A 20,946-nucleotide genomic window follows, 5' to 3' on the forward strand; every position below is an offset into this window, starting at 1 on the left:
AGAGAGAGAGAGAGAGAGGAGAGGAGAGAGAGGAGAGAGAGAGAGGAGAGAGAGAGAGAGAGAAGAGAGAGAGGAGAGAGAGAGAGAGAGAGAGAGAGAGAGAGAGAGAGAGAGAGAGGAGAGAGAGGAGAGAGAGAGAGAGAGAGAGGAGAGAGAGAGGAGAGAGAGAGAGAGAGGAGAGAGAGAGAGAGAGAGAGTTGTTGTTTTATCATATCAAGGTCATTTGCTAATAAATCAACTTCTGTTAGGCTGTTCTGTCTAAAAGCCCTGCTTCAACAGTTGACCTCCAATATCTCTGGGGTATTGGGTTATATATCCACAGCCATTGGATGCTCGGAAGTCCTGCCTTTAACACTCATTCGCTGATCGGGCTGTCCGTCAATTTGTGGCGGGAACGGTACATTACAAGCTTTACTCCTCGATCATCTCTACAGCGTCATCTGAATATGTGTGCAACAAAACTTTAACATGCACCTTCTGCTACCATTTCTGTCAAGCCGTCATCTACACATACAATTTGATGCATACTTTAGAATAAATTCAACATATGCACCACACAGAACTAGGGCTGTGGCGGTCACGAAATTTCGTCACGCGGTTAATTAACATAAACATGTTTATCATATCCTGACTTCCACACACATAGCCAACAAGTCATTTTAAAAAGTGTAAGAAATCCATGTAATATAGCCTAGACCTTCACAATAAATACATTATTTATTTTAGACAGGTCTAAAGAAACATGATATGAAGAAAATGTCGTCTATTTCAGAAGAACAGAATAGCATACTCTGAGTTGTCCTTGTGTTAGGTCCTGATCTGGCTATGCCAAATGGCTGTGGGCTACATTAGTTCATTTAGCAGACAAGATTTGCTTATAATTCTGTGGCGTTATTTTATAGTATGAAGAATACAATTCTTCATACTATAATGAAGAATTTTCTCCAAACGATTTGAGGGAGTTATTCTATGCAGTTATTCTATGTTGAGCGGTTAACATAGAAACAGGTCCTCCTATATGCTTAATTTGGAGTTATTAATGAAACTTTGGTTGTTCTACAAATGTTGGGCTGTATGTTTTGATGTTTAATACATTATAAGGCTGCATGATGAGACTCTAATGATTTGAAAAAAGTTGCTTGAAAAGCAAGATGCTCTGCTTTGGGTTTTTTTGCGCAGGCTGTACACACTTCATCAGTCTCTCATTCACAATTTGACAAGCACTTGACTATGCCTCGAATTTCACAGCGGCATCCCCTTTGTGGCCATAACGCACCATAAAAATAAAAAACATTGCGGCCCGGTCTTTTGCGGCCCTATGGGACTCCCAGTCACGGCCGGTTGTGATACAGCCTGGATTTGAACCAGGGTGTCTGTAGTGACGCCTCTAGCACTGAGATGCAGTGCCTTAGACCGCTGCACCAACACAGGAGCCCTCATATTACAAGGAAGATGGGACCCACCCAAATCATTTGGGTTCCTGGATCCTTTCACAGCATTATAAGGCTGCGTTGAGACAATGACTTGTAATCAGAGCAATCTTCACAGTATTGTATCAGCAGTCTCTTGACCTTTAGTTATTACCCATATAACCCCTATAAATCTGTTATTACACCAGATTATATATAACCCCTATAAATCTGTTATTACACCAGATTATATATAACTCCTATAAATCTGTTATTAAACCAGATTATATATAACCCCTATAAATCTGTTATTAAACCAGATTATATATATAACCCCTATAAATCTGTTATTACACCAGATTATATATAACCCTTATAAATGTTATTACACCAGATTATATATATAACCCCTATAAATCTGTTGTTACACCAGATTATATATATAACCCCTATAAATCTGTTATTACACCAGATTATATATATAACCCCTATAAATCTGTTATTAAACCAGATTATATATAACCCCTATAAATCTGTTATTACACCAGATTATATATAACCCCTATAAATCTGTTATTACACCAGATTATATATATAACCCCTATAAATCTGTTATTACACCAGATTATATATATAACCCCTATAAATCTGTTATTACACCAGATTATATATAGCCCCTATAAATCTTTTATTACACCAGATTAAATATATAGCCCCTATAAATCTGTTATTACACCAGATTATATATATAGCCCCTATAAATCTGTTATTACACCAGATTATATATATAGCCCCTATAAATCTGTTATTACACCAGAAATGGGTTTGTGAACTTTGAGAATACACTGTATATGGCTGTACATGCTTTTGTCCTTGAATGACCAGATTAATGCAGCAGTTTTTTTTTCTTCTTCCTGATCTGTTTTGTCCACACTGTGTAAACAGCAGATTGTTCATATTAAATGGGATTAAGCAGGGGGAAGTTCTGAGACTGTAGAGGGATTAACTCTTTTATGGATAGATCAGGTTTCTCTCCAGGTTTATAACTGAGCGGACTGGGCACAGTACTCCATGTCCTCTCTGACGGCACTAAGAGAGAAGTTTAAAGTTTAAAAGAGTTAGAGGAATTTTGAACTGTTGCTAAAAAATTGCGTTTTTGGTAACAATGGAATGTTAGAACGCAAGGCGCTATTTATCTGAAGAAGAGCGGTCACAGAGCTGCAGCACACACACACACACACACACACACACACACACACACACACACACACACACACACATTTGTAATGTACTGGATCAGAAGTAGGCTTTCCTTCTCAAGAGCTGTCAAAGTTAGAGAACTACAGATATAGAAAGTCTCTGTTTTGTCTGTGTATTCATCCATGTTTGTTTATCTGTTGACATGTGCGTTGTCTCCTCTAGACTGCAGTGTGATTGCCAGCACAACACTTGTGGGAGGTCATGTGACCAGTGTTGCCCCGGATTCAACCAGCTACCATGGAAACCAGCGACCATTTACAAGGCTAACGAGTGTGAACGTGCGTGTTACCACACCCTTACCCCACCGCACACACACACACACACGCACGCACGCGCACACACGCACACACACATACACACACCATCGGCTCTCTCTGGCAGTCTCAGTAAACCTCTATCCCCTAGGATCAGTCTCAGTAACTATCCCCTAGGAACAGTCTCAGTATCTATCCTCTAGGATCAGTCTCATCCCCTAGGATCAGTCTCATCCCCTAGGATCAGTATCATCCTCTAGGATCAGTCTCATCCTCTAGGATCAGTCTCAGTATCTATCCCCTAGGATCAGTCTCATCCCCTAGGATCAGTCTCATCCCCTAGGATCAGTCTCATCCCCTAGGATCAGTATCAGTAACTATCCTCTAGGATCAGTCTCATCCCCTAGGATCAGTCTCATCCCCTAGGATCAGTCTCATCCCCTAGGATCAGTCTCATCCCCTAGGATCAGTCTCATCCCCTAGGATCAGTCTCATCCCCTAGGATCAGTATCAGTATCTATCCTCTAGGATCAGTCTCAGTATCATCCCCTAGGATCAGTCTCAGTATCATCCCCTAGGATCAGTCTCAGTATCTATCCCCTAGGATCAGTATCAGTAACTATCCTCTAGGATCAGTATCAGTAACTATCCTCTAGGATCAGTATCAGTAACTATCCTCTAGGATCAGTATCAGTATCATCCCCTAGGATCAGTCTCAGTATCATCCCCTAGGATCAGTCTCAGTATCATCCCCTAGGATCAGTATCAGTAACTATCCTCTAGGATCAGTCTCAGTATCATCCCCTAGGATCAGTATCATCCTCTAGGATCAGTCTCATCCCCTAGGATCAGTCTCATCCCCTAGGATCAGTCTCATCCCCTAGGATCAGTCTCATCCCCTAGGATCAGTCTCATCCCCTAGGATCAGTCTCAGTAACTATCCTCTAGGGAAACAGGAACAGTCCATGGCTCCTCTCACTGACACCTTTTCCGCCCTCCATCCATACTGGATACACACAGATACACTTGTGCGAACACACACACACACATCATCATGAAAGACCCAGTTATTTTTAATCATGGATCCACAGACGTCACAAAAAACAAAAAATGAGAGAGAGAGAGAGAGAGAGAGAGAGAGAGACCTCACAACGGCTTCGCCAGAACAGAAACATCTAAGTTATCATGTTGTTTCAGTCTGATAAAAGCGGTGTCCTGAGGGAAGCGGTGTCCTGAGGGAAGCGGTGTCCTGAGGGAAGCGGTGTGCTGAGGGAAGCGGTGTCCTGAGGGAAGCGGTGTCCTGAGGGAAGCGGTGTCCTGAGGGAAGCGGTGTGCTGAGGGAAGCGGTGTGCTGAGGGAAGCGGTGTGCTGAGGGAAGCGGTGTGCTGAGGGAAGCGGTGTCCTGAGGGAAGCGGTGTGCTGAGGGAAGCGGTGTGCTGAGGGAAGCGGTGTGCTGAGGGAAGCGGTGTGCTGAGGGAAGCGGTGTGCTGAGGGAAGCGGTGTCCTGAGGGAAGCGGTGTGCTGAGGGAAGCGGTGTCAGCCCCACTAGGTCTGATCTGAGCAGACCGTGTGTGTGTTGTGGATAAGGGTGTATGGCTACGGCCACCTCTCTGTCGCTGGAGGCTGATAAGAACAGATAAACTCACAGATTGTCTTTTCTCAGACTCATTAAAAATAGGATTACCTAAGGTCTCTGTTGGGTCAGCTGTGGCTGCCAAAACCAAGTAGGGACGTGTGTTTTTCTGTGTTTAGTTTGTGCGAGGTTGGGATGTCGGATTCCTCGGATGTCTCATTCTCGCCTAAATCTAATCTCAATGCTTCTTGAAATATAATTTTTTCCCCCATCCTTTCTCCGCTGAAAAACTGAAGGAAAAAACAACTGGTGATATGGTCTGGTACAGTTCCTGCTCCGACTATGTGACAACAGAACATCTGTTAGAAAGGCAGCAGTGAGAAAAGCCAGAAGGGTGCATGTAGCTACAGTGTTTCTTCCAACTCCATCCATCTCAGTATAAAGGTTCTTCTATCTAAAACCCTCGGTCTATCAGAGGTCCCTGAAAACCAGGGTTAGGGTCAATTCCATTTAAATTCAGGAGGTCAGTTTACTTCCTCAAGAAGTCTGTTTACTTCCTGAATTGACTGAATTGAAATGGGTATGTAAATGATAGCTTTGGTTGTGATGAGACGGGTCTGTAAATGATAGCTTTGGTTGGGATGAGACGGGTCTGTAAATGATAGTTTATGGTTGGGATGAGACGGGTCTGTAAATGATAGCTTTGGTTGGGATGAAACGGGTCTGTAAATGATAGCTTTGGTTGGGATGAGACGGGTCTGTAAATGATAGCTTTGGTTGGGATGAGACGGGTCTGTAAATGATAGTTTATGGTTGGGATGAGACGGGTCTGTAAATGATAGCTTTGGTTGGGATGAGACGGGTCTGTAAATGATAGTTTATGGTTGGGATGAGACGGGTCTGTAAATTATAGTTTATGGTTGGGATGAGACGGGTCTGTAAATGATAGCTTTGGTTGGGATGAGACGGGTCTGTAAATGATAGTTTATGGTTGGGATGAGACGGGTCTGTAAATGATAGTTTATGGTTGGGATGAGACGGGTCTGTAAATGATAGTTTATGGTTGGGATGAGATGGGTCTGTAAATGATAGTTTATGGTTGGGATGAGACGGGTCTGTAAATGATAGCTTTGGTTGGGATGAGACGGGTCTGTAAATGATAGCTTTGGTTGGGATGAGACGGGTCTGTAAATGATAGCTTTGGTTGGGATGAGACGGGTCTGTAAATGATAGTTTATGGTTGGGATGAGACGGGTCTGTAAATGATAGCTTTGGTTGGGATGAGACGGGTCTGTAAATGATAGTTTATGGTTGGGATGAGACGGGTCTGTAAATGATAGCTTTGGTTGGGATGAAACGGGTCTGTAAATGATAGTTTATGGTTGGGATGAGACGGGTCTGTAAATCATAGTTTATGGTTGGGATGAGACAGGTCTGTAAATGATAGTTTATGGTTGGGATGAGACGGGTCTGTAAATGATAGTTTATGGTTGGGATGAGACGGGTCTGTAAATGATAGTTTATGGTTGGGATGAGACGGGTCTGTAAATGATAGTTTATGGTTGGGATGAGACAGGTCTGTAAATGATAGCTTTGGTTGGGATGAGACGGGTCTGTAAATGATAGCTTTGGTTGGGATGAGACGGGTCTGTAAATGATAGCTTTGGTTGGGATGAGACGGGTCTGTGAATGATAGCTTTGGTTTGGATGAGACGGGTCTGTAAATGATAGCTTTGGTTGGGATGAGACGGGTCTGTAAATGATAGCTTTGGTTGGGATGAGACGGGTCTGTAAATGATAGTTTATGGTTGGGATGAGACGGGTCTGTAAATGATAGTTTATGGTTGGGATGAGACGGCTCTGTAAATGATAGCTTTGGTTGGGATGAGACGGGTCTGTAAATGATAGCTTTGGTTGGGATGAGATGGGTCTGTAAATGATAGTTTATGGTTGGGATGAGACGGGTCTGTAAATGATAGTTTATGGTTGGGATGAGACGGGTCTGTAAATGATAGTTTATGGTTGGGATGAGACGGGTCTGTAAATGATAGCTTTGGTTGGGATGAGACGGGTCTGTGAATGATAGCTTTGGTTGGGATGAGACGGGTCTGTAAATGATAGTTTATGGTTGTGATGAGACGGGTCTGTAAATGATAGTTTATGGTTGGGATGAGACCAGTATGTGTGTTGATACACATTACCTTTCCTTGTTTGTGTGTCAGTCTGTTTCATTCACTGTAGCTCATCTATTTTTTTTTTATATATATTTTTTTATTAGTAGTTGCGATCCTTACGAAGCATGACCCGCCAAGCCACGCTGCTTCTTAACACACTGCTCGTTTAACCCAGAAGTCAGCCGAACCAATGTATCGGAGAGAAACCCGTTCCAACTGACGACAGCGTCAGCTTGCAGGCGCCCCCCGGGCCCCCCGGGCCCGCCACTAGGCGTTTCTAATTTCATACGTTCATATGTCCGTTTTTGTTTTGTTGTTTTGGTTTAAAACTTTCTGATGAATGAAATGTCTTTGTGTGATAAGGTTGACTGAGTCCTTATTTTCTGTTCATATTTCTTTCAGCGTGTAACTGTAACCAACACTCGTTTGGCTGTTACTACGACCCCGAGGTAGACCAGAGGAAAGCTAGCATCAACATCCAGGGAGAGTACAGGGGCGGTGGAGTCTGCATGGAGTGTCAGGTATTACCGCTGTCCTTTATAAACACCTACTCCTTATAGTAGGAGATGATTACAGAAGCTAGCAAAAGACATGGCCTAGACAAGTGAAATTACATTTGTTCAACCTATAAATGTATCAATCAATTAAGCAAAAAGTATTACATTTATTTGTGTAGCCTCCCTATTCCATTGCACCGGCTCCATTTAATCTGAACTGTGTCCTTATCTACATTGCTGAACATTGCTGAGTGTAATCCTGTGCTGTATGTCATTGGCTCACTGTAATCGTGTGCTGTATGTCATTGGCTCACTGTAATCCTGTGTTGTATGTCATTGACTCATTGTAATCCTGTGTTGTATGTCATTGGCTCACTGTAATCCTGTGCTGTATGTCATTGACTCATTGTAATCCTGTGCTGTATGTCATTGACTCATTGTAATCCTGTGTTGTATGTCATTAACCCATTGTAATCATGAAAATACATTTCAGTAACTATCCCCTAAAATAAATCTGTGTCGTATGCCATTGACTCATTGTATCCTGCTTTCCACTCCCAGCATCACACCGCTGGTGTCAACTGTGAGCGCTGTATCCTCACCTACTACAGATCACCTGACCATCCCCTGGACTCCCCATTGGCCTGCTCCCGTGAGTGACAGTTATTATTCAAACTAAAATACATGTTGATTGGTGTGTTTGAAAGATAATGTATGAAATGGGGAAAACATTTATGAAATGTATGCATTCACTACTGTAAGTCTGGATAAGAGCGTCTGCTAAATTACTAAAATGTAAAATGTAAAACGTATTTGTCCCTTGTGTGGAAAGAAAATGGTGTTTATAGCTGAACTGTAGGTCTTGATGATATTTTTTTCTTAAAAGTTCTGTTTGTTACTTGACAGCAGATTAATACAGTTGAATGTCTTCGTTCACCTCCTCTTCCTCCTCCTCCTCCTCCTCCTCCTCTTCGTCCTCCATTCTGCAGCCTGTGTGTGCCAGTCAGAGTTCACAGATGGTACCTGTGAGGATCTGACGGGTCGTTGTTACTGTAAACCCAACTACACCGGAAAGAACTGTGACTCCTGTGCGGAGGGATACATTAACTTCCCAGACTGCTACTGTAAGTATCCCGAATGTAAAAAATGTGTTATGGTTCTCATAAAATAGGTCTTTGGGTACAAAGTTGTAGGGGCATAAACAGGAAGTAGTCTTTAGGGGATAGTTTTCCTGGACACAGATTTAGACTGGTCCTGGACAACAACAACAAAAAATCATTCTCAATGGAGAATGTCTATTGAACTAGCTGTTTAGTCCAGGACTGTCACACGGGTCGTGAAATGGAGACCGAGACGCAGCGTGGATAGCGCTCATTTTCCATCTTTTAATGACGACACTTGACAAAATAACAAAAAAACGACCAACACAGTCCCGTCAGGTACACTACGACTAAACGGGAAACAACTACCCCTCAACCCCAAAGGGAAAAACAGGCTGCCTAAGTATGGCTTCCAATCAGAGACAACGAAAGACACCTGCCTCTGATTGGAAACCATACCCGGCCGAACATGAAAACCAACACATAGAAATAGATAACTAGAACAAACCCACATAGAAACAGAAAACCCAAAATACATACAAAACAAACCCCCCTGTCACACCCTGACCATACTACTATGGCAAATGACCTCTTTCACTGGTCAGGACGTGACAAGGACTGGGAAACAGATCCTACAGCTTTGTAGCAGCCCGAGATCGATAAGAACTCTCTCTCAAGGGGACTACTGCTATAACTTGTCTAATGTGTGTTTCTGTCAGCCATAGCAACCCACCTCAACAACAACAATAGCAACAGAGAAGCTAAACCTGCCGGAGAAATCATCAGTAAGTCTTTTAAATATATTTTATTTCTCCAATTTATTCAAAACGATAGTACAAATCATACTGACGGAGTAAGGCAAGACACATTTTTCTCCATCTGTGGTTATCATGTGTTATTATAACCAATCATTTTCTCTGCGTTGTACACGTCTCTGCTTGTGTTGCACCATTAAATCCTACTGAATGCAACGAGATAGACATGGGGGATGTGATTAGCAGAACCAAACAATGTCAAGTCTATCTTCGGCTACAGTACAGTACGTGTCTCCTATCTCTCTGTGTAGACTGTGAATGCAGTGCTGCGGGTACGGAGGGAAACTCCTGCCGTCCAGACCTGCGGACCCGTACCTGTATCTGTAAACCTGGCTTCACTGGGGAACACTGTGACGTCTGTGCACCAGGGTACTACGGACTCAACTGCCAGGGTAAGTTACCACCCAGAGAGACTATACACTAGATAACTTTACACAGCGATATACACTGGATAACTTTACACACACCGATATACACTAGATAACTTTACACAGCGATATACACTGGATAACTTTACACAGCGATATACACTAGATAACTACACACAGCGATATACACAAGACAACTTTAAACAGCGATATACACTAGATAACTTTACACACAGCGATATACACTGGATAACTTTACACAGCGATATACACTGGATAACTTTACACAGCGATATACACTAGATAACTTTACACACAGCGATATACTCTAGATAACTTTACACAGCGATATACACTAGATAACTTTACACGGCGATATACACTAGATAACTACACACAGCGATATACACAAGACAACTTTACACACAGCGATATACTCTAGATAACTTTACACAGCGATATACACTAGATAACTTTACACACAGTGATATACACAAGATAACTACACACAGCAATATACTCTAGATAACTTTATACACAGCGATATACACTAGATAACTTTACACACAGCGATATACACTAGATAACTACACACAGCGATATACACAAGACAACTTTACACACAGCGATATACTCTAGATAACTTTACACAGCGATATACACTAGATAACTTTACACACAGCGATATACACTGGATAACTTTACACAGCGATATACACTGGATAACTTTACACACAGCGATATACACTGGATAACTTTACACGACGATATACACTGGATAACTTTACACACAGCGATATACACTAGATAACTTTACACACAGCGATATACACTGGATAACTTTACACAGCGATATACACTGGATAACTTTACACATAGTGATATACACTGGATAACTTTACACATAGTGATATACACTAGATAACTTTACACACAGCGATATACACTGGATAACTTTACACAGCGATATACACTGGATAACTTTACACACAGCGATATACACTAGATAACTACAGACAGCGATATAGTACTCTAGATAACTTTACACACAGCGATATACACTGGATAACTTTACACACAGCGATATACACTAGATAACTACAGACAGCGATATAGTACTCTAGATAACTTTACACACTGTCAAGCATGCTCATACTCCCCACCCCCACAAACAGACACAAACACACGTGTTGGTTGTGTAATGACCCCAGTGTGCCTTCTCATCCGCCAGAGTGTCAGTGCTCAGGCGCGGGGTGCCAGGGTGGTAGGTGTGATACGCTGACGGGGCAGTGCCAGTGTCGCCAAGGCTTCCAGGGGTACTCATGTGACCAGTGTACTCCAGGCTACTTCAACTACCCCCTCTGCCAACGTGAGTATCTGCCAACACATTGTTACCCACTGTGCCAAAGGGAATGTCTGTCTGCCAAACATTGGCTCCAAAAAACATTGTCTGCTAAATGTCTGTCTCTTCAGAAAGCTGACACAACACTGGACCATGGATATACAGCTCAATACTGACACAACACAGGACCATGGATATACAGCTCAATACTGATATACACACAGGACCATGGATATACAGCTCAATACTGATATACACACAGGACCATGGATATACAGCTCAATACTGACACAACCCAGGACCATGGATATACAGCTCAATACTGACACATTGGACCATGGATATACAGCTCAATACTGACACACTGGACCATGGATATACAGCTCAATACTGACACACTGGACCATAGATATACAGCTCAATACTGACAACACAGGATCATGGATATACAGCTCAATACTGACACACAGGACCATGGATATACAGCTCAATACTGACACAACCCAGGACCATGGATATACAGCTCAATACTGATATACAACACAGGACCATGGATATACAGCTCAATACTGATATACACACAGGACCATGGATATACAGCTCAATACTGATATACACACAGGACCATGGATATACAGCTCAATACTGACACAACCCAGGACCATGGATATACAGCTCAATACTGATATACAGGACCATGGATATACAGCTCAATACTGATACACAGGACCATGGATATACAGCTCAATACTGACACACTGGACCATGGATATACAGCTCAATACTGACACACTGGACCATGGATATACAGCTCAATACTGACACAACACAGGACCATGGATATACAGCTCAATACTGATATACACACAGGACCATGGATATACAGCTCAATACTGATATACACACAGGACCATGGATATACAGCTCAATACTGATATACACACAGGACCATGGATATACAGCTCAATACTGATAGACAGGACCATGGATATACAGCTCAATACTGACACACTGGACCATGGATATAAAGCTCAATACTGACACAACACAGGACCATGGATATACAGCTCAATACTGATATACAACACAGGACCATGGATATACAGCTCAATACTGATATACACACAGGACCATGGATATACAGCTCAATACTGACACACTGGACCATGGATATACAGCTCAATACTGACACAACACAGGACCATGGATATACAGCTCAATACTGATATACAACACAGGACCATGGATATACAGCTCAATACTGATATACACACAGGACCATGGATATACAGCTCAATACTGATATACACACAGGACCATGGATATACAGCTCAATACTGATATACACAGGACCATGGATATACAGCTCAATACTGACACACAGGACCATGGATATACAGCTCAATACTGATATACACACAGGACCATGGATATACAGCTCAATACTGATATACACACAGGACCATGGATATACAGCTCAATACTGACACAACACAGGACCATGGGTATACAGCTCAATACTGACACACTGGACCATGGATATACAGCTCAATACTGATATACAGGACCATGGATATACAGCTCAATACTGACACAACACAGGACCATGGATATACAGCTCAATACTGATATACAACACAGGACCATGGATATACAGCTCAATACTGATATACACACAGGACCATGGATATACAGCTCAATACTGATATACAACACAGGACCATGGATATACAGCTCAATACTGATATACACACAGGACCATGGATATACAGCTCAATACTGATATACACACAGGACCATGGATATACAGCTCAATACTGATATACACAGGACCATGGATATACAGCTCAATACTGATATACACACAGGACCATGGATATACAGCTCAATACTGATATACACACAGGACTATGGATATACAGCTCAATACTGATATACACACAGGACCATGGATATACAGCTCAATACTGATATACACACAGGACCATGGATATACAGCTCAATACTGATATACACACAGGACCATGGATATACAGCTCAATACTGATATACACACAGGACTATGGATATACAGCTCAATACTGATACACAGGACCATGGATATACAGCTCAATACTGATATACACACAGGACCATGGATATACAGCTCAATACTGATATACAGGACCATGGATATACAGCTCAATACTGATATACACACAGGACCATGGATATACAGCTCAATACTGATATACACACAGGACCATGGATATACAGCTCAATACTGATATACACAGGACCATGGATATACAGCTCAATACTGATATACACACAGGACCATGGATATACAGCTCAATACTGATATACACAGGACCATGGATATACAGCTCAATACTGATATACACAGGACCATGGATATACAGCTCAATACTGATATACACACAGGACCATGGATATACAGCTCAATACTGACACAACACACAGGACCATGGATATACAGCTCAATACTGATATACAGGACCATGGATATACAGCTCAATACTGACACACAGGACCATGGATATACAGCTCAATACTGATATACACACAGGACCATGGATATACAGCTCAATACTGACTCAGGACCGCTTGTCTGTTTCGTGAATTGTTTCTGGAATTAATTCTGTTTTTGGAATTACAATAAAAGTTCTTACATGTTGTCACACAAAGTCTGTTTGTCTTTCCGCTCCATCAGTGTGTGGCTGTAGCAGCGTGGGAACTCTCCCAGAGGGCTGTGATGTGTCTGGACGGTGTCTGTGTCGTCCAGAGTTCCAGGGGCCGCGATGTGAGCAGTGTAGATCAGGCTTCCACTCCTACCCCAACTGCCAAGGTACTGACCACTGACTGGACCACACACCCCGCTCATCAACTACACACACCCCAACTACACACACCACGCTCATCAACTACACACACCACAACTACACACACCACGTCATCAACTACACACACCCCAACTACACACACCACGCTCATCAACTACACACACCACAACTACACACACCCCGCTCATCAACTACACACACCACAACTACACACACCCCAACTACACACACCACGCTCATCAACTACACACACCACAACTACACACACCACGCTCATCAACTACACACACCCCAACTACACACACCCCGCTCATCAACTACACACACCACAACTACACACACCCCGCTCATCAACTACACACACCACAACTACACACACCACGCTCATCAACTACACACACCACAACTACACACACCACGCTCATCAACTACACACACCACAACTACACACACCACGCTCATCAACTACACACACCACAACTACACACACCACGCTCATCAACTACACACACCACAACTACACACACCACGCTCATCAACTACACACACCACAACTACACACACCACGCTCATCAACTACACACACCACAACTACACACACCACGCTCATCAACTACACACACCCCAACTACACACACCCCGCTCATCAACTACACACACCCCAACTACACACACCAAGCTCATCAACTACACACACCCCAACTACACACACCCCGCTCATCAACTACACACACCCCAACTACACACACCACGCTCATCAACTACACACACCCCAACTACACACACCACGCTCATCAACTACACACACCACAACTACACACACCACGCTCATCAACTACACACACCACAACTACACACACCAAAACTACACACACCACGCTCATCAACTACACACACCCCAACTACACACACCCCGCTCATCAACTACACACACCACAACTACACACACCACGCTCATCAACTACACACACCACAACTACACACACCACGCTCATCAACTACACACACCACAACTACACACACCAAAACTACACACACCACGCTCATCAACTACACACACCACAACTACACACACCACAACTACACACACCAAAACTACACACACCCCGCTCATCAACTACACACACCACATCTACACACACCACAACTACACACACCACGCTCATCAAATACACACACCGCATCTACACACACCACAACTACACACACCACGCTCATCAACTACACACACCACATCTACACACACCACAACTACACACACCCCAACTACACACACCACGCTCATCAACTACACACACCACATCTACACACACCACAACTACACACACCACGCTCATCAAATACACACACCACATCTAAACACACCACAACTACACACACCACGCTCATCAACTACACACACCACATCTACACACACCACAACTACACACACCCCAACTACACACACCACGCTCATCAACTACACACACCGCATCTACACACACCCCAACTACACACACCCCAACTACACACACCACGCTCATCAACTACACACACCGCATCTACACACACCCCAACTACACACACACACCAGGCACCACAACTACACACACCACATCAACACACACACCAGACACCACAACTACACACACCAGACACCCCAACTACACACACAACTACACACACACACACCAGACACCCCAACTACACACACAACTACACACACACACACCAGACACCCCAACTACACACACCAGACACCCCAACTACACACACAACTACACACACCAGACACCACAACTACACACACCAGACACCACAACTACACACACCAGACACCACAACTACACACACCAGACACCACAACTACACACACCAGACACCACATAAACACACACACCAGACACCACATAAACACACACACCAGACACCACAACTACACACACCACATCAACACACACACCACACACCCCAACTACACACACACACCAGGCACCACAACTACACACACCACATCAACACACACACCAGACACCCCAACTACACACACCAGACACCACAACTACACACACCAGACAGCCCAACTACACACACCACAACTACACACACCAGGCACCACAACTACACACACAACTACACACACCAGACACCCCAACTACACACACCAGACACCACAACTACACACACCAGACACCACAACTACACACACCAGACACCACATCAACACACACACCAGACACCACAACTACACACACCTCAACTACACACACACACCAGACACCACAACTACACACACCAGGCACCACAACTACACACACCACATCAACACACACACCAGACACCCCAACTACACACACCAGACACCACAACTACACACACCAGACACCACAACTACACACACCAGACACCCCAACTACACACACCACAACTACACACACCAGGCACCACAACTACACACACCACATCAACACACACACCAGACACCCCAACTACACACACCAGACACCAGTCATTTTGTAGAGGTGTCTGAACTCTCTACCAAAACAGTTTGGTGATGTTTGAGACTACATTGCAGTCGTAGACAGAAGACAAATCACCTTACATCTTAAATAACTATTTGTCGATCGGTCAGTCTGCTCAGTTAGTGATTAACGACAGAGCAGAATTATTGCTTTCGAACACGGCCACTATCTAATGTTGTTACTTCCTGTTTACCCAGTGTGCACCTGTGATCCTCGCACCTCCCTGGGCTCTAGCTGCAGCGTGTCAGGACACTGCCACTGCAGACCTAACTACAGCGGCACCCCCTGTGACCAGTGTGCTCCAGGTTTCTACGGCTTCCCCAGCTGCACACGTAAGTTGTCACGAGTTCAGACGACATCTCAAAGCCTGATTGGTTGTTAAAATCAGATTGCTTCAATATCTAAAACGAATTTCTAAATATGTCCAAGGCACTTTCTTAAACGATGGGTGGCCGTCTGCGCTGTATGTGTTGGTCACACTGTCTAATCTGTCAGGTGTTATGTATTTATTATCCTGTCTAGTCTGTTATGTATTTATTAACCTGTCTAGTCTGTCAGGTGGTGTTATGTATTTATCATCCTGTCTAATCTGTCATTAAATTCAAGTCTGAATCTAGCTAAATGCTAGCTAGCTAACTCCCTCCTCTCTCTCCTGTCTAATCTGTCACTAAATTCACGTCTGAATCTAGCTCAATGCTAGCTAGCTAACTCCCTCCTCTCTCTCCTGTCTAATCTGTCACTAAATTCACGTCTGAATCTAGCTAAATGCTAGCTAGCTAACTCCCTCCTCTCTCTCCTGTCTCCCCAGCTACTATACTAATGTGTTAAGATCTCTCTCCTCCCTCAGCCTGTCAGTGCTCAGCTGAGGGCTCCAGGTTCACTAGCTGTGATCAGGTGAGTGGTCAGTGTACCTGTCTACCCAACGTCGTGGGACAGAGGTGTGACACCTGCAACTCTGGAACCTACAGATTCCCTCTCTGCCAAGGTAGGTAACCTCCTATGGACTTGGTCATTCAATCATTAATTCAATCAATCAATTAATCAATCAATTAGTCAATCAATAGAGCTTTATTATCCCTCAATGACAAATTCATTCAGTCCCTTTGCTCATATAATACACACATACTGTACATTCAATATCCATCTCGATTTCGATCTCAACCTGATCGAAAGTTGAGGTCGCTCCCTGTATATAGCCTCCACATTGACTCTGTACTGGTACCCCCTGTATATAGCCTCCTCATTGACTCGGTACCGGTACCCCCTGTATATAGCCTCGGCATTGACTCTGTACTGGTACCCCCTGTATATAGCCTCCACATTGACTCTCTACTGGTACCCCCTGTATATAGCCTCCACATTGACTCTGTACCGGTACCCCCTGTATATAGCCTCCACATTGACTCTGTACCGGTACCCCCTGTATATAGCCTCCACATTGACTCTGTACTGGTACCCCCTGTATATAGTCTCCACATTGACTCTGTACTGGTACCCCCTGTATATAGCCTCGGCATTGACTCTGTACCGGTACCCCCTGTATATAGCCTCCACATTGACTCTGTACCGGTACCCCCTGTATATAGCCTCCACATTGACTCTGTACCGTAACCCCCTGTATATAGCCTCCACATTGACTCTGTACCGTAATACCCTGTATATAGCCTCCACATTGACTCTGTACCGTAACTCCCTGTAAATAGCCTCCACATTGACTCTGTACAGTAACACCCTGTATATAGTCTCCACATTGACTCTGTACCGTAACACCCTGTATATAGCCTCCACATTGACTCTGTACTGGTACCCCCTGTATATAGTCTCCACATTGACTCTGTACTGGTACCCCCTGTATATAGCCTCGGCATTGACTCTGTACTGGTACCCCCTGTATATAGCCTCCACATTGACTCTCTACTGGTACCCCCTGTATATAGCCTCCACATTGACTCTGTACCGGTACCCCCTGTATATAGCCTCCACATTGACTCTGTACCGGTACCCCCTGTATATAGCCTCCACATTGACTCTGTACCGGTACCCCCTGTATATAGCCTCCACATTGACTCTGTACCGGTACCCCCTGTATATAGCCTCCACATTGACTCTGTACTGGTACCCCCTGTATATAGTCTCCACATTGACTCTGTACTGGTACCCCCTGTATATAGCCTCGGCATTGACTCTGTATCGGTACCCCCTGTATATAGCCTCCACATTGACTCTGTACCGGTACCCCCTGTATATAGCCTCCACATTGACTCTGTATTGGTACCCCCTGTATATAGCCTCCACATTGACTCTGTACCGGTACCCCCTGTATATAGCCTCCACATTGACTCTGTACCGGTACCCCCTGTATATAGCCTCCACATTGACTCTGTACCGGTACCCCCTGTATATAGCCTCCACATTGACTCTGTACCGGTACCCCCTGTATATAGCCTCCACATTGACTCTGTACTGGTACCCCCTGTATATAGTCTCCACATTGACTCTGTACCGGTACCCCCTGTATATAGCCTCCACATTGACTCTGTACTGGTATCCCCTGTATATAGTCTCCACATTGACTCTGTACTGGTACCCCCTGTATATAGCCTCGGCATTGACTCTGTATCGGTACCCCCTGTATATAGCCTCCACATTGACTCTGTACCGGTACCCCCTGTATATAGCCTCCACATTGACTCTGTATTGGTAACCCCTGTATATAGCCTCCACATTGACTCTGTACCGGTACTCCCTGTATATAACCTCCACACTGACTCTGTACCGTAACTCCCTGTATATAGCCTCCACATTGACTCTGTACAGTAACACCCTGTATATAGTCTCCACATTGACTCTGTACCGTAACACCCTGTATATAGTCTCCACATTGACTCTGTACCGTAACACCCTGTATATAGTCTCCACATTGACTCTGTACCGTAACACCCTGTATAGAGCCTCCACATTGACTCTGTACCGTAACACCCTGTATATAGCCTCCACATTGACTCTGTACCGTAACACCCTGTATATAGCCTCCACATTGACTCTGTACCGTAACACCCTGTATATACCCTCCACATTGACTCTGTACCGTAACACCCTGTATAGAGCCTCCACATTGACTCTGTACCGTAACACCCTGTATATAGCCTCCACATTGACTCTGTACCGTAACACCCTGTATAGAGCCTTGTTATTCTGTTGTTTATTATTATTTATTTTTTACTTTAGTTAATTTAGTAAATATTAACTCTATTTTCGTCAAACTGCATTGTTGGTTAGAGACTGTAAGTAAGCATTTCACTTTAAGGTCTACAGCTGTTGTGTTCGGCGCATGTGACAAATAAAATTTGATTTGATTTGTATCTCCCGGTCCATTGTCCATCTATAAGGAAAGATAAAATAATGACTATTTTACTAAACTATTTGATTCTTGTATTTTACTAAACTATTTATTTCCTCTATTTTACTAAGCTTTTTATTTCCTGTATTTTACTAAACTATTCGTTTCCTGTATTTTACTAAGCTATTTGTTTCCTGTATTTTACTAAACTATTTGTTTCCTGTATTTTACTAAACTATTTGTTTCCTGTATTTTACTAAACTATTTGTTTCCTGTATTTTACTAAACTATTTGTTTCCTGTATTTTACTAAACTATTTATTTCCTGTATTTTACTAAACTATTTGTTTCCTGTATTTTACTAAACTATTTGTTTCCTGTATTTTACTAAACTATTTGTTTCCTGTATTTTACTAAACTATTTGTTTCCTGTATTTTACTAAACTATTTGTTTCCTGTATTTTACTAAACTATTTGTTTCCTGTATTTTACTAAACATTTTGTTTCCTGTATTTAACTAAACTTCTTGTTTCTTCCTGTGCTCTGCAGTTGATACATGTAACCCAGACGGTTCTGTACAGAACGAGGTCCTGCCAACCGTTGGCTCCTGTGAGTGTCTTCTCTATGTGGAGGGAGTGGCCTGTGACAGGTGTAAACCTCTGTTCTGGAACCTGTCACCTGACGCCGTCTATGGATGCTCCAGTAAGACACAACTTTACCCTTTATATCAGGGGTGGGCAACTCCAGTCCTCGAGCGCCTGATTGGTGTCACACTTTCCCCCCCCCATCCCTAACAAACACAGCTGATTAATCAAATTGCATGTGTTAGCTGGGTGCTGGGGCAAAACTGTGACACCAGTCAGGCCCTTCGAGGACTGGAATTGCCGACCCCTGCTTTAAATGTTATCAAAAGGAGGCATTGTGTTGGTTATTGTGAGGTTTACCTGTTTCGTATGCCCATGACAGCCCAATAGTGAAATTAAAGTTCCGTGTGTTCCTCCTTCTCTCAGACTGTGAATGCAACGTTGAAGGGACAATGGGTGGTGTGGCAGAGTGTGCTCAGGTGAGAAGTGGGCTTGTTATAAACAACATGGACGTACAGTACTTTAGCTAAGAATAGGGTTTAGCAGTAAAGATGGGGTTTTCTCAGTGATTCAATACTCTTTGGAATGGACATAGCCAATAACACTGGCTAGCACTACTAGTGTAATAATAGTTATAATAATAATAATAATAATTATAAAATAATTATAAAATAATTATAAAAAATAAAATAATTATAATTATAAAATAATTATAATAATAATAGAATAATTCTGAAAATAATAATAATAACTATTATTATAATAATTATAATTATAAAAAAGAAAATAAATAATTATAGAAATAATAATAATAATTATAGAAATAATAATAATAATTATAGAAATAATAATTATAATTATAATAATAATTATAAAAATTATAATAA

The 20,946-nt window shown here is 43.0% G+C and overlaps 1 protein-coding gene across 1 annotated transcript in view; it reads left to right on the forward strand.

Annotated features, from left to right (window-relative positions):
* Positions 1–20,946, forward strand: part of lama5 (laminin, alpha 5) — a gene marked incomplete in the record, with an annotated part of 207,409 nt that overhangs the window by 94,935 nt on the left and 91,528 nt on the right. Inside the window, 12 exon segments of the mRNA XM_029720356.1 lie at positions 2,832–2,947; positions 7,073–7,191; positions 7,729–7,819; positions 8,157–8,291; positions 8,987–9,052; positions 9,334–9,474; positions 10,682–10,819; positions 13,506–13,640; positions 16,334–16,468; positions 16,984–17,121; positions 20,025–20,177; positions 20,486–20,538. Coding sequence (XP_029576216.1) covers positions 2,832–2,947; positions 7,073–7,191; positions 7,729–7,819; positions 8,157–8,291; positions 8,987–9,052; positions 9,334–9,474; positions 10,682–10,819; positions 13,506–13,640; positions 16,334–16,468; positions 16,984–17,121; positions 20,025–20,177; positions 20,486–20,538 — 1,420 coding nt within the window.

The sequence above is a fragment of the Salmo trutta genome, chromosome 28 (assembly GCF_901001165.1).
Source record: "Salmo trutta chromosome 28, fSalTru1.1, whole genome shotgun sequence".
Classification (NCBI taxonomy): domain Eukaryota; kingdom Metazoa; phylum Chordata; class Actinopteri; order Salmoniformes; family Salmonidae; genus Salmo; species Salmo trutta.